General features: G+C 48.6%; 1 protein-coding gene and 1 long non-coding RNA gene across 2 annotated transcripts in view; one reads left to right on the plus strand and one right to left on the minus strand.

Annotated features, from left to right (window-relative positions):
- Window positions 1–13,439, minus strand: part of LOC119246058 (uncharacterized) — a 37,475-nt gene that overhangs the window by 5,705 nt on the left and 18,331 nt on the right. Inside the window, exon 2 of the long non-coding RNA XR_005125453.2 lies at window positions 8,989–9,335. This is a non-coding gene — a long non-coding RNA (uncharacterized LOC119246058). The remainder of the gene's footprint in view (window positions 1–8,988; window positions 9,336–13,439) is intronic.
- The window catches only part of ZDHHC15 (zinc finger DHHC-type palmitoyltransferase 15), a 96,181-nt gene continuing 91,469 nt past the window's right edge, over window positions 8,728–13,439 (plus strand). Inside the window, exons 1-2 of the mRNA XM_054695665.1 lie at window positions 8,728–9,641; window positions 11,032–11,115. Coding sequence (XP_054551640.1) covers window position 11,115 — 1 coding nt within the window. The 5' untranslated portion in view covers window positions 8,728–9,641; window positions 11,032–11,114. The remainder of the gene's footprint in view (window positions 9,642–11,031; window positions 11,116–13,439) is intronic.

The raw sequence follows: 13,439 nt of genomic DNA on the forward strand, positions 1-13,439 counted from the left end.
AACAATCTACAAAAAAAGCAGAGGGTCAGTTGCGTGTCTTCCAGTTCTTAAACCCCCAGGGCTGTGCCAATCCCCTATACTTCCCAGCAGTTTACTAGCTCAGTACCTTAGAGGGTGGAGTTTAACCCCTCATCCTAGCAGGGAAGTCTGTGCAGGGCAAACTGCGCAGGCCTATGGCAGTTCCTCCTAGTCTGGCTGCTCCAACAATCAGAGACCAAGAGAATGTCATTTCATTTCATAATAAAAAAAAAAAAATCCTAAGTTCCAAAAAGACCAAAGAAAAACAAAAACCTGGGCCTCCCTGGTGGCGCAAGGGGTTAAAGCACTGCACTATGAAGCAATTCACAGCCTCAGCAGCATGAGTTCCAGCCCCAGCCAGCCAGGGAGCAACCCACATGGCGAGGCAGACATCTGTCTCATCCACTGTTCCCCTCAGCAGTGTATTTCAGTCAGTCTGCCTGTTCTCTTCCCACTCTGTCTCTGGTGAATCCTCTCACCCCCTGCATCTCTGGCCTGTACCCCAGCTCTTATATGCATAAATAAATAAATCTTTAACAAAAAAGGAAAAGAAAAATCAATGATCAAAAATAAAATAGTTGCTGTATATCATTTAATCCAAGATGCTGTAATCCTTTGACATCAGAAATCAACAGTTTTCCAATTACATGAATGTATACCTCCTGTGTGCCAATAGTGGAGAAAGTAAATATACCAACATAAAAAGAAAAAGGGCTACATCTGCTGAAACACCCAGAGAATTTAGCAGAAACTTTTTATAATATTAGGCACAAACAAACAAACAAAAAACATACAAATGTCTGCTGGTTTCTTGTGTCATTAATTTAAGTGGAGGTGATTGAGTCCTAAGGTTCAAAGTGAAAATTTAGGGGGAAAATGCTTTTGGGTTAAATCTTTAAAGCAAAATAAAGGAGAAAGTATAAAATTAGCAACCTGGTAGCACACTCCAAAGTCACACAGTTCTGCCATTAGACTGAGTAGAAAATGTGAAGATTCAGACTTTTTTCTCACAAGTACTCAACAAATCCAATCTTTAATGACTTATATTAAAAGGGATTCAAAGAATACAGTCATCTTAGGAGAATACTAGCAGTAAAGAACTATGCTAAACAAACTGCATCATATTATGAAAACAAAAGAAAAAATATATAATAAAAGCAAGGTGCCTAAAACTCAAAGTGTTTCTGGAGAGACCTGTACAGTTAAGGCAGAATTCAAATAAGAATGTATGCCAATAAAAGGTCAAATTTTCATCAGAACTTGCCTGAAAAGGTTTCCCCCATATCAATTAATCACAAAGAAATATAAACTGTGAATGTGCAGTTCAGAAAACTAAAATGTAGAAATTAATGACATTCTGACCAAGATGTTTGGTAAAGTTAGTATAGTTTGTTATTAACAGAAAAAAAAGTGCTTTAAACAATCCCTCAGAGAAGGGAGTCCTCACACACTGTTGGCGGAAAGTGAGGAGTCAAGGGGAGAGAGAAGGGAGTCCTCACACACTGTTGGCGGAAAGTGAGGAGTCAAGGGGAGAGGTGGTCCAATGAAGTACGGTGGAAGACTGAGGTTGCCTAAGGGGTGGGTATCGTGTATTAACAAACACCTGAAGTGGTATGGATCTGTAACTCTGAACCATGTCTGGTTTGTAAACCAACATCACCTCAATAAAAATATAATTTATTTTAAAATTTAAGGAAAATTTATTGGAAAGTATAGTTAATACCCATTGACTGTTGTTTGATGTGTGGATTCTCCATGATAATTACAATCCATGTGCATTGCCACTGCATCTTTGGTTAATTAAGACACATGATAAAAATGCCTAAAATAAAGAAATAAAATGCATCCAAATTATAACATAAATTGATAAAGGGATAATGGCTGGACAAAGGAATGTATAAATGAAATAAAGGAGGGACAGAAAACTGCTACCATTGTGGTCTCTAGGTCGTACTTAGGAGAGAGCAAAACAGAACTGGGCCACAAGTTTCTTACACTGTTCTAAGCACCAGAGGCGCAGTCCTGGGACAGCACATCTGTTCACTCAAGGGTGCCTGTTTGGTAACAAGGTGGGATTCTGGGGTATCCAGAGCCTGGTAGTGCTGCCCTGGTAGGGGCCAGGGCAAAGCACACGCAGTCTGGTCCAGACACAGGCCCTGGTGCCCACAGGGAGCAGTCAGTTCTGACTATCCCTCGCCTGGAGGCACGGGGGTGAGGAATGAGGTGGGAGTGTGCTGGACCACGAAGAGCCTCCCAGCCTGCTTCTCTCCCGCTGACCGTTAATGATGGTTCCTTCCCAAAGTCAAGCCCTCTCCAAAAGACACTATGCTCATAAGCTTGGGAGTCAAATGAGTGCCCACCCTCCTCTGGTTACTATGGGGATGTGGACAGGAGCTCTGCCCCCTCAGGGCAAGTGAGTGGAAGCCTGGGAATGTAGAGGGGGATCAAGAGGAGGAGGAGGAAAGCCTTGCAGGTGAGAAAAACCTACCACTCTCAGGGCCTTTGGTGATTCACAGCCTCATGCAACCCTTGCTGTCTCCCACCCTCAGGCAGTACCACCCCCACCACCAGAAGGCAGAGGATGCAGACAGTGAAAAGGGCGCCTTAAGTCAGAAGGCATAGGCGCTTCACTAGAGGCATTGTCCAGAAAAATCCACCGGGTTAGGAAGTCTGGACTTGTTTCCATTCCAAGGTGTTCTCAGTGTGCTCTGTCTTGTAGCGCTCTGTCCAGTGGGACTGCTGGGCAGCCAGTGCTAAGAGCATCTATGTGCCAGGTAACTTGTCAGGAAGGAAGGATACCCGATGGGGAAGGCATCCGCAGGTGTGGGTTTGGGGACATGGCAGGGGTGAGCCTAAGGGCGTAGGTGCTTATGTCCAAACTCAGACTTGCATCGTGAATAGGGCCAGTCTCCTCTCCCTCCTGCCTCTCCCCTTCTCCTTCCCTGAAGAACACAGGGGCTAAAGATGAATTGAGGCACAGAAGGTTGGCTGATGCCCTGAGGAGCTCACCTGCCCCTCCTCACCAGCTAAGGGGCTCTTTGTCTTCCTTCCAGCAGTCCGGCTCCGTCATCCAAGCTTCCAGATCCATAATCAGCTCAGAGTGTCAGTGTGCAGATCCTCAATGGCCTAATCAGCCTGGTAGTTTGGTTGCCATGGCAACCCTGCCAAGAGCTTGCCTCACTAACTGAAAGAAAAAGGAGCTGGAAAGGTGGAAGGCCAGTCTTCTGGGGAGGGGAGAAGAAGTGTAACTTGAATACCCGAATTACACGAATTGATGGCCTTTTGTGATTAAAAACCCAAGAAAGGAAGCCAGGGCAGCAGGGGCCTTGACTGGGGAAGAGGGCTTCAAGCCAGGGGGAAAAAAGCCATTTATGTTTTCAGTCTTCCTTTTGTTTTCTATTAAGGCAACACTGGTCCACGATGTCACACTGTTTTGCTGTCTCTGTTTCAGAGGGACACGCTCACTCTTCTTCAAATGTCTGGCCCCACACCACGCCCGCCACAAGAGGACCATGACCGTCCACCACAGTCCATCAGCCCCTCGACCCTTTGCTCCCACCCCCAGTCCCTGCTCCTCCGGTAGCCTCAGGTCTCTTGTCAGACTCCAACGGTTCCTTTGTTTTGTTTCTCTATCTTCCACAGATGAGTGAACTAACACGGTGTTTGTGTTTAACCTTCCGACATTCCCCTCAGCCTGGTTCCCTCGAGTTCCATCCATGTCGTCCCAATAGAAAAGTCTTTCTTCACCAGCCAAATTGCCACAGCGTGCTTGAAGGACAGGGAGAGCCACGAGTTAGACCACAGGGTGGAGTCAGTCGTGGACGCTCCCTGTTACTCTGAGTTTAATGGAAAAATCCAGGGTGAGATTCCTGAGTTGGGGCACTGGCAGCGGGTGTGAAGAATTGCTTTCCCGATGGGGGAAGGGGCCTGGTCGGCCCTCCCTCAGGCCTGCTGGCTGAAGGCAGCTGCCCAGGGGTTCACGGGGTGTTCACGGGGGCCCGCTGACTCGAGGGGAGCGATGGTTTGCAGCCCCCGGCCCCTCAGCCGCCCACTTCTCTTCACCTAAGACCTGCTCGTTTCCCTTCCTGCCAGCCTCTCCCCTCCATCCAGTATTCTGGACTCTATCACCAGCTTAGGTGTCTAATGACTCAGCCATGGTTTAATTGGCCCTAGCTTCCGGTTGCTATGGTGATGCAGCCAGGAGCTGTGCTCACTGGGTTGAAACAAGAGGGAACCTGAGCTAGGAGGGGGGCAGCAGGGGGGAAAGGGCCCAGAGTGAAGAGAACACTTTCCTGAGGAACTGACAACCTCTTGTCATTAAAAGCTCATCAGGACAGGAACCCAGGCCCCCGGGCAGAGGGAGCTGAAGGTTTGCGTGGGAAAATGAAGCACCAAACACAAGGGCAAAGGCTCTTCCCTAGAGCTCCCAGGAAGTAACCGGAGCCTAAGAAAATGCTCGGAGGCTCGCAGGGTCTCGGGGTGTGGGTTTGGAAAAGATCCAGGCCAGTTAGGGACACAGTCAGGACGCACAGGGTCCTTATTTGCAGAAGTTTAAGGGCCCTCAACTGTCGGTCACAGATGAGAAACTGAGGGTCCAAAGTGGGAAAGGACTGGAAAGAAATCACATGCTGGGTTAGTGCAGAGCTGTGACCAGAGTGCTGGGCTCCCGAAGACTGTGCCGGGGCGTCCTCGGGGACCCCAGGGGCCCTGCACTTGGCGACCACGGTGGCCAACCTCCTCATTCTGCCAACAAGAGGCCCAGGGAAGGGAAACAACCTGCCCAAAGCCACACAGTCCCTTCTGGGCCAGACGCGGCTCTTTCACTGTAGCCCAGGTAAACGGAGGGGCCGCGAGAATTAGGGCAAAACAGTGTGAGCCAGGCCTTGGCCTTACTTTTCAGGCAATTCTAGGCGATTTGTGAGGCCACAAGGGAAGGACCCTCTCATCTAGGGAAGAGAAGGCTGGTGCCATGAAGTGAGGGAAGTGGGAAAGGACACCTCCTTGTCTCTTACTGAGGTCCCCCTTGGAGCCAACCCCTTCTCTGAGCAGCAGCTGGTAATGATAGGCAGAGGTAGCTTGGGGAGCATGACACTAATTTGCGGGTGCCTAAGAGGCCCCATCGGCACACAGATGTGGAAGCCAGGATACCCAGAGTAAGGAGATGACACCCCCAAGTCAGACTCCAGGTTACTGGCAAAGCTGGGAGGGAATCCCAGCACTCCTGATGCCCCTGCAGGGCTCTGTCTAGCAGGAGAGCCAGGAGGATGCCGAATTTACTTAGTACCTGGCACTTGTGTAGAAATAAACCATGAGGAGGGTGTGCTCACACCTGGGTATCAGGGGCCACGATGGAAGACGTATCCCCTGTGCATGTTCCTGCAGGGCCCTGGTGCCCCCGGCTCCGACTGTGGGACCAGCTGACCTGGATCTGAAGAGGATTTTGTTAATTTGAGATACCTACCCTGCGCAACCGGAGAAAACCGTGACGGTTTTCAGAACTGACACGGACACAGGCACAGCAGAAGCTGGTGGGAATGAGGGGGGGCCTGCAGTGGATGTGGCTCACGTGTGTAAAGAACTGCAGGTATCACAGGGATTTCCTTGGTGACTGTACTGGGAACACTGGGGCTGGGGCAACCTTGCCAGTTGGGTCAGAGTTAGGACACTTCAAGCTGGCCCGGGAGAAGGAACTACTAGCAAAGAGGAGTCATAATCAAGCGACCCTGCAGGGCCTTGAACACAGGGGTCTGGAGTAGGGCCATGGGGGTGAGGTCCTAAGGCCACACACTGTGAGAACACAGGGAGAGCTATTAAAATAGGAGAAGAACAAAGGAAGAAATGGGAGTTAGAGAGAAATGAGAGGGAGCAGGGCAGGAGGTGGGCGAGGATGAAGAAAGAAGAGGACAAGGAGGACAAGGACAGAATAGACAGACTGTCTACCACTGTGATGTTTCTGGAAGCCAAACACACACCACTACCCACCCTCACAGCAGCGATGGCTGATTTGCAGCCGTGGGTGTGCATGCACGCGCACGCACATACATGCATACATACATGTGTGCATCAGCCCAGATTAAACACAAGAGCTGAGAGCGACCTCAGAGAGAGGCTGGCAGCCTGGCCTTTACTTCCATCCCTGAGCAGAGGCCTTTTCTGCCCCTCCCCTCGCCCTCTCCTGCCCCAGTTTGTACAGCTTCTTTCTAGAAACGCCTCCAAGTCCTTGGCCAGTCCTCCTGGTGCTCCTGGTATACACAGTCCTGCTAATTTCTCTCTTTTCTCTTTTTTTCTGCCCTTATAAGCCCCAGCCTCAGGCCAGCAGTCCTCCTAATTTCTAACGCAGACCAGAGTCACACTGAGAACCACAGTTCTGGGCACCAGGCATGCAAAACAGGGTCAGACAGATCTGGAAGGAGCAATAGCCGGGGTGGGCACAGGGCAGATGGGGAGGGGCCACTGGACCTCAGATAGGAGCTACCTCCCCCTCTTCTTTGACGCGGCTGCATGCTTTCCCCTTCCCAAACAGAACATTCACTCGGTTCACACGTTCCTCTGGGGGAGCCATGACATCAGCGCTGCCAGCATGGGCACAGGGGATCCCCTTCCCTTCTGTCTTTTCAGTGCAGGGCAGCGGCGAGATGTGTTCCAAGGAGGCCTAGTAGGGATGGCCTAGCAGGCCCTTGAAATTCCTACCCACACGCCTTACACAGGCCTCTGGGTACAGCATCGTTGTCATCCGCGACAGCCTAGCCCTGTCCTGCAGGCTCTGAAATTTTTCTCTGCAACAGGTCTCGGGGGAGTGGTGGCTTCCCCTAGATGTGTGCAGCCATGAGTGACAGTCTGCTCCTCCAGGGGAATCTCACGGCTCTGGTCTCCAGGAAGGCGTGCAGGAAACTGTCCTGCAGACCGGGGCTCGGTCCATTTGCCGCAAGAGGCCCCTGCGAGGTGCTCTGACCTCCAGGGTGGAGGTGGAGGACGTCACAGGGGGCAGGAGTGAGGGATCAGAAAGAAAACAATCCTCCCCCTGGTCACCTGGAACAAACTTCGCAAATCAGTCTTACATCTATCTGTTCCTCCGCTCTGGAACAGCAACTGGCAAATAGCATCTGCTGTGGATTAACAGGGCACCGGCCATCTGGGTCACAGAGAAGCTGCATGGGTGAGTGGAGCTCATGACCCCAGGACACCTGACCTCACAGCCCGGGACTGAGCCTGTGCCGGAAGCAAGGAGTAGCTCTTAGAGAAAACTGGCAGCATCTTGTCATCAAGGTCAGTGATAGTGCATGATGGGAAAACCAGAAAAGTGATCTCAGGTGGTTCAAGGACTCAGCTAACAGCAATGGTTAAACACAGGAGCTGCCCTCCCTGTATTTAGAAAACAAGGGATTATGTGGCTCTTAGGAGATCAAGTCTTGCACGCAAGTAAGACTGAATACATTTGAGTGTGGTTTGATTAAAAGACCCTGCTCCCGCCACTAGGCCTCACCCCCAACAATTGCTTCTGGAACACTCTGCTGTATGACAGATAACACCTTGCAGGGTAAATAAAAACTATCAGGTTTTCCCGCCCTCCCGCCATTAGCTCAAATGCATGCCTGATGGCAGACAACTAGCGTAGGGGATGGACATGCGTAGGTGGGTACACCCGGGCTGAGAGGCCGGGCTAATAAGGGCAGCGTCGCAGGAAGAGAACCAGAAGAGAACGAGAGAGAAGGAGAAGCAGAGACGACGAGAGAACGAACGCCAGAGAGCCCAGAAGAGTGAAGATTCGCCGGGGCTGGGAGGCCTGCCAGCCTCCTGCCCCCCCGCCGGCACCCCAGACTGCCATGTATGTACCTGGTGAAATGGCAATAAAAGCCTGAAAAGCCACCGAAGGCGCCAGCACTCCTCCTATACCCGTCAACTCCGATCATAGAGATCCTGGACTGTGCCCTTCCTGCCTCTACCACCTTCACAAATATGCAGTAATACTAATTGAAAACACAAAGCACAGTGAATGAGAAATGCAAATACAGGGGACAACCACATTTTACAGATGCAAAGTACAAAGTAATAGCCAGGCAGCTTGGACAACTATAAAAGCATTTAATACACACACAACACGGCTCCACATAGCGTTACTGGGTGAAAGCACTGTGTGACGTGGGCGACAAAGACTAAAACTTTAAATGACTCTATAAGGAGAAAGCACGGGTACGTGCTGCCCAACAAATACATCAAAAAGAGGTTTCCACAAAACTGACCAAAGGAAATCTTTTATCTAAGAAACTAAGGAACATAACTTTCATGAGGAGTGATGTCCAAACCAGATATTTTCAAGGAATTTGCCAAGACATGGGCAACGGGAAATCTCGACTTTCTGTTGTCGTGGGGAACAAGGACTTTCGCAGAGCGCTCCCCTTCCTACTCCCTCACGGCTTGTACCAAACCTCAATACTGGCATCAGCTGGGATCCCCCACGACGTATACACACTGACAGTGTGAGATTCTCACGAACCCTGCAAACTCTTGGAACTCTCACGGGGCTGGAGGAAATGAATCCCCAGGCCCCGGAGGAGCCGACATGATGGGACCCAGGGGTTTTTATGCTGAGCGTGTTTAAGTGGGGAGTAGGCATGAAGCGAGAAAAACATCTGCAGGCACCCAGCAGAGACTCATAAACTGACCTTGCTGGGGACACTCCCCCGTCTCTACGCCAAGAATTAAGAAACAGAACACGAAACCACTGTGTCCTTGCTCAGGGCCGGTATCACCAAGAAACAAGGTTTCCACTGTCCCACAGACACTTGCCAAGGCCCACCTTGCACTTCAGGTCCTCTCCAGACACAGCCAGCACCCGGGGGCAGAGCCTGGGACAAGCGAGCTCACTGCCAGGCACGCAGTGTTTCCGCGTCCATGGGAACTGCAAGTCTTGGAGCCCCGGGGAACCCACTCCTGACTGGGCTGCCTGAGCACACGGAGAGGAGAACCTACCTGTCTGATTCCATAGTTGCACTGTGGACTCCCCAGGACCCTTGGCATTTAATCGGACCCACGTGGGATAGGAAGAAAAAGAGTCTCGGCTGTGGGCATTACATGTTCCTGCTTCTGTGCGTTTACGTCAGCCTGGTGTATCTCTTTTGAAGGAGTCTCAGTGTATGGAGTAATCGTGGGGGACAGTTTCACCTATCGGATGCCAAATCTCCCCGTTGCTGTTCTTTAAAACACCTGCACGAATGTCCTCAGTTTCCTATCTCTTTGGGTTCCAGGATGCTTGTGAAGGAAGAATGAAATGAACGACAAAGTCACGTTAACCATCCCACAGATGACAATCAGGAATCCTAGAAAAGAACACAAGAAAAAAATAGTTTAAAAGTACTGGGAAGCATCTCAAAGCCAGGAGAAGCCAAGAAGACTTAGCACTCCAGAAACAATAGCCACAGGGGTAAGAGCTAAAACTTCCGGCTTTCTTACTGCACAGCACTCCCCAAGCTCCCCAGCTACTGTGGAGGAAAATGACAGATGGCCCTACTGCCTCAGCTGAAATGACAGAGAATAGAGTCTAGATGTGGAGGTGCAGCTGCAAAATTAAGGGGGACAAGGGGGCTTGGAAGCTAGAAGAACACAGAAGGCATAGGACCAAAAATGTGAGTATAATCTGTACCCCGATCCCTGGGTGACGAATAGAGGTGGGGAGCAGGCTACCGCAGATGGTCAGACAGATGCATCCTCCAGTTCTGGACCAGGCTCCAGGATCCAAAGGCCTCAGATCTAAGCAAAACTGCTGTCATAGTCACAAGATCTGTTTTTCCCCGCTGCCTGTGGATGGGACTGCAGGCCCCTGGGCTCATTCCTTCCGCTGTAACCATCCACTTAGGGATCAAGTGGCAGCAGCCTTCCCTACACAGACACACTAAGAGCTCCCCTAACTGTTGGCGAATGACTGCTAATCCGGTCCCCATAAATCCCTGCCTTTGGGACACACGTCTCCTGGGTGTGTAGGGAGGAGAGGCCGGAGCTCAAACTACACACTGGAGACTGTTTTGAGGTCAATGAAGAGAGATCCCCTGCCTCCAACACACCCCACTCTCTTCCAGTGCCACAGTCTTCGTGAAACTTCATTCCCAGTGGCTCTAGCTTCGCTGCTGTCTTCACAGGCCTATCATTCTGCCTTGGTGTCTCCACATCTAGGCTGTTTGTCAGGCACCAAGAGAACCAGGAACAGGGCTCAGTATCGCTTGGGACACAGGCTCACGCTGAGGAGCCCAGTGAAATCTGTATTCATGTTTCTGCGAATAAAGGAGTATTTTCGCTGAGTGAAAATCCCCTTGTCAAAGAAAAAGGGCTCATGGTGTGGCAGAGTTGTATGTGAGTCCCTCAGAGTCTGCACCCGTCTCCCCGGGGGAGCCTTGGGCCCCTGTCCCATCCCTGCTCCGGTCTCTGGTGATGAAGTGAGGTACACAGCAAGCAGGGCCTGTGGAGAGCCAGTCCCCTCAGCACACACTTCAGAGCTTCAGCGGCCTGAACGTACATTGATTTTGTGTGAGCTGGTGGTGCCTGTTAATTTGCACACATGCTCAGAAATACAGACGTGAGGGGTCACGGGGCTCTTCACATTGTCCTCCCTCCCAAGTGTCCTCTTCACTCTTTCCTCCTAAACCTTCCCAACATCCCCACAACGCTCTGATGTAGAAACACGTATTGCCAGGTTAGGCCTTGAGAACTAGGAGTCAGGACACTGAAATCCTGCTCCTGACATACTTCCAACCAGATGCCGGACCCGGGAGAGTCACCTCACGTTTCTGGAAATCACTTTTAGTGCAGGTTAAAAAGGAAAGCTTGAAGCCCATGAACTGAAGACCCCCTTACAATTTTGGCTTGTCGTGATTCTCTTCCCATCAAGGCACAATTACTCGCAGCTCTAAAGCATAAGATCATTCCCTAGACACTGTGGGAAATTTGGAATTGATAACGACACTGTCTCCCTTCTCTGGGACGTCAAAATTCACGGAATTCATTTCTCCCCGTCTATTTCAGATTATTGAAAATGGAAGGCCAGTTGGTCCTTGTGTATTGACGCTACCTCCAAGTTCACAGTCAAATGATGTTTTCGCACCGGCAGTAAGTGTTTCAGTATTTGCATCTGTTATCTGTTGCTTTGTAATGCAGCCCACCAAGAGGTAGTGGCTCAAAACAAACGTTAATATCTCACTGTTTCTGTGGGACAGGAATTTGGGAGGTTAGTCGCTGGGTGCTTCTGGCTCAGGGTCCCTCATGAGGGCGTTCTGGATGTTGGCCCAAGCCGCAGGCATCTGAAGGCTTCACTGGAGCTGGATGATCCACACCAATGGTGGTTTCCCCACACGGTTAGCCAGAGGTTTCAGTTCCTTGCGTGTGGCCTCACCGTGGGCCACTTGAGAGCCCTCTCAACATGGCATATGGTTTTGCCCAGAGCAAGTTATCCCAGTGAGAGGCTGACAAAGACAGAAGCCTCCATGGCCTTTATGACCTGCTGTTGGAAGTGACTCCCTAGGACGTCTGCTTCTTTCCACCCATTGCAGTCATGCACTAAGGCTAGCTCGCACTCAGAGCAGGGAATGAGACATCACCTTCTCAACAGATTGTCAACCCGTGGGCATATTTGAAAGCATCACAGCATTTTCTTTAAAAAAACCCATCTCTTAAGTCGAGTTTTTATAATGTTTATTTTCAATTTCAGTGACTTCTACTCTTGAGTTTTCAGTCTACTAGCCTGCTCTTAATTCCCACTTTCTTGTGGTGGAAACTTAGCTTACTGGTTTTAATCATTTCTCCTTTTCCAACATGGGCATGGCAGCTATAATTTTCCCCCCATGATGACTTATTTGCCCTTTCATTTCTTCCTTAAGCCTTTGTTACTGCATTATTACTAAATTTGTACACATTTCAGAATTTTCTATGTATCTTATTATGATTGTGCTCTAATTTAAATCCATTATTATATGAAAAACATTGATTGTTCCCACTCTCCACATACATGCCAACATTTGTTATTTCCTGTCTTCCTTTTCTAGGTTTTCCAGCTTGTTTTTATAATTCTAAGGCAGGAAGAAATAGAAATTCATTTGGAGAGAGAGTAATTTTTGAGGTATCATCATTTTAAATAGTTTTGTGTGTCTGTCATTATAAATCATCTTCTGTATATACTGCATTAAGCTAATCACTAAATGTCCATCTTATCCTTCAGCGTACAATTTGCCCCTTTGTTCTTGATCTAGGTAGGTGGTTTGGTGAAGGGTGAAACATGTACAAATATGGAAGAACAAATATGTAACCCCCCAAATTAAAATACAAATTAAAAAAATAATTTACCCCTTTACCCAATTTGTCCATTCCTCTTCCCTCTTTCCTTCTGATAACTCTCATTTTGATCTTATAATCTAAATGCTTAGTATTTGCCTTATTTCTTTCATTGATTTGTTTTGTACCATGAGTGAAATCATGACATTTGTCTCTCTCCACCTGACTTTGTTTCACTAACCATAATACCCTCTAGTTCCATCCATGCTGTTGCAAATAGCAGGATTTCATCTTTTCTTTACAGCTGAATAATATTACATTGTCCATATATCCCACTCTTCTTCATCCAATCATCTGTACACAGGCACTTGTTTCCAGCTCTTGGAAGTGGTAAATAGGGTGCAGTGTACATGCGTGTGCACACATCTCTTCAAATTAGAGTTTTTGCATGCATTAAGTAAATCCCGAAACGTGAAATAACTGAATTTCACTTTGTAGAAATGCAATTTTCGGAAGAATCTCCATGATGCCTTCTATATTGGCTGCACCCACTTGCATTCCCATCAACAGAGAGCAAGTGTTCCCTGGTCTCCACATCCTCTCCAACACTTGTTTCTTGTTTTTTGGGTAACAGGCATTCTCAAAGGTGTGAGGTGTTACCTCAGGGTTGTTTTGATTTGCATTTCCCTGTTTATCAGAGATGATGGGCATCTTTTCAGGTGCCTCTTTGTCATCTGTATGTCTTCTTTGGAGAAGAGTCTAATTCACATCCTCTTACTCTGTTGAAATATGTTTGTTTGCTTTTTTTGTTGTTGAGTTGTATGAATTCTTTATATATTTTTGGATATTAATCCCTTGGTGGATATATGCTTTCCGATAATCTCCCATTCAGTAGGAGGTCTTTTGGCCTCGATAATGATTTACTTTGCTGTGCAAAAGCTTTCATTTTGATGTAGTCCCATTTGTTTATTTTTGCTTTTGTTTCTCTTGCCATTGGAGGCAAGTCTTCAAAGATATTTCTAAAGCTGATGTTGAGAAACATACAGCCTATATTTTCTTCTATGTGTTCATGGTCTCAAACTTTGTATGGAAGTCTTTAATCCATTTGGAATTAATTTCTGTCTATGGTGATCTGATTTCATTCTTTTGTATGTGGTTGTCTAGTT

This window comes from Talpa occidentalis, unplaced genomic scaffold, assembly GCF_014898055.3.
Source record: "Talpa occidentalis isolate TD23 unplaced genomic scaffold, MPIMG_talOcc4v2.1 talOcc4.15, whole genome shotgun sequence".
Classification (NCBI taxonomy): Eukaryota; Metazoa; Chordata; class Mammalia; order Eulipotyphla; family Talpidae; genus Talpa; species Talpa occidentalis.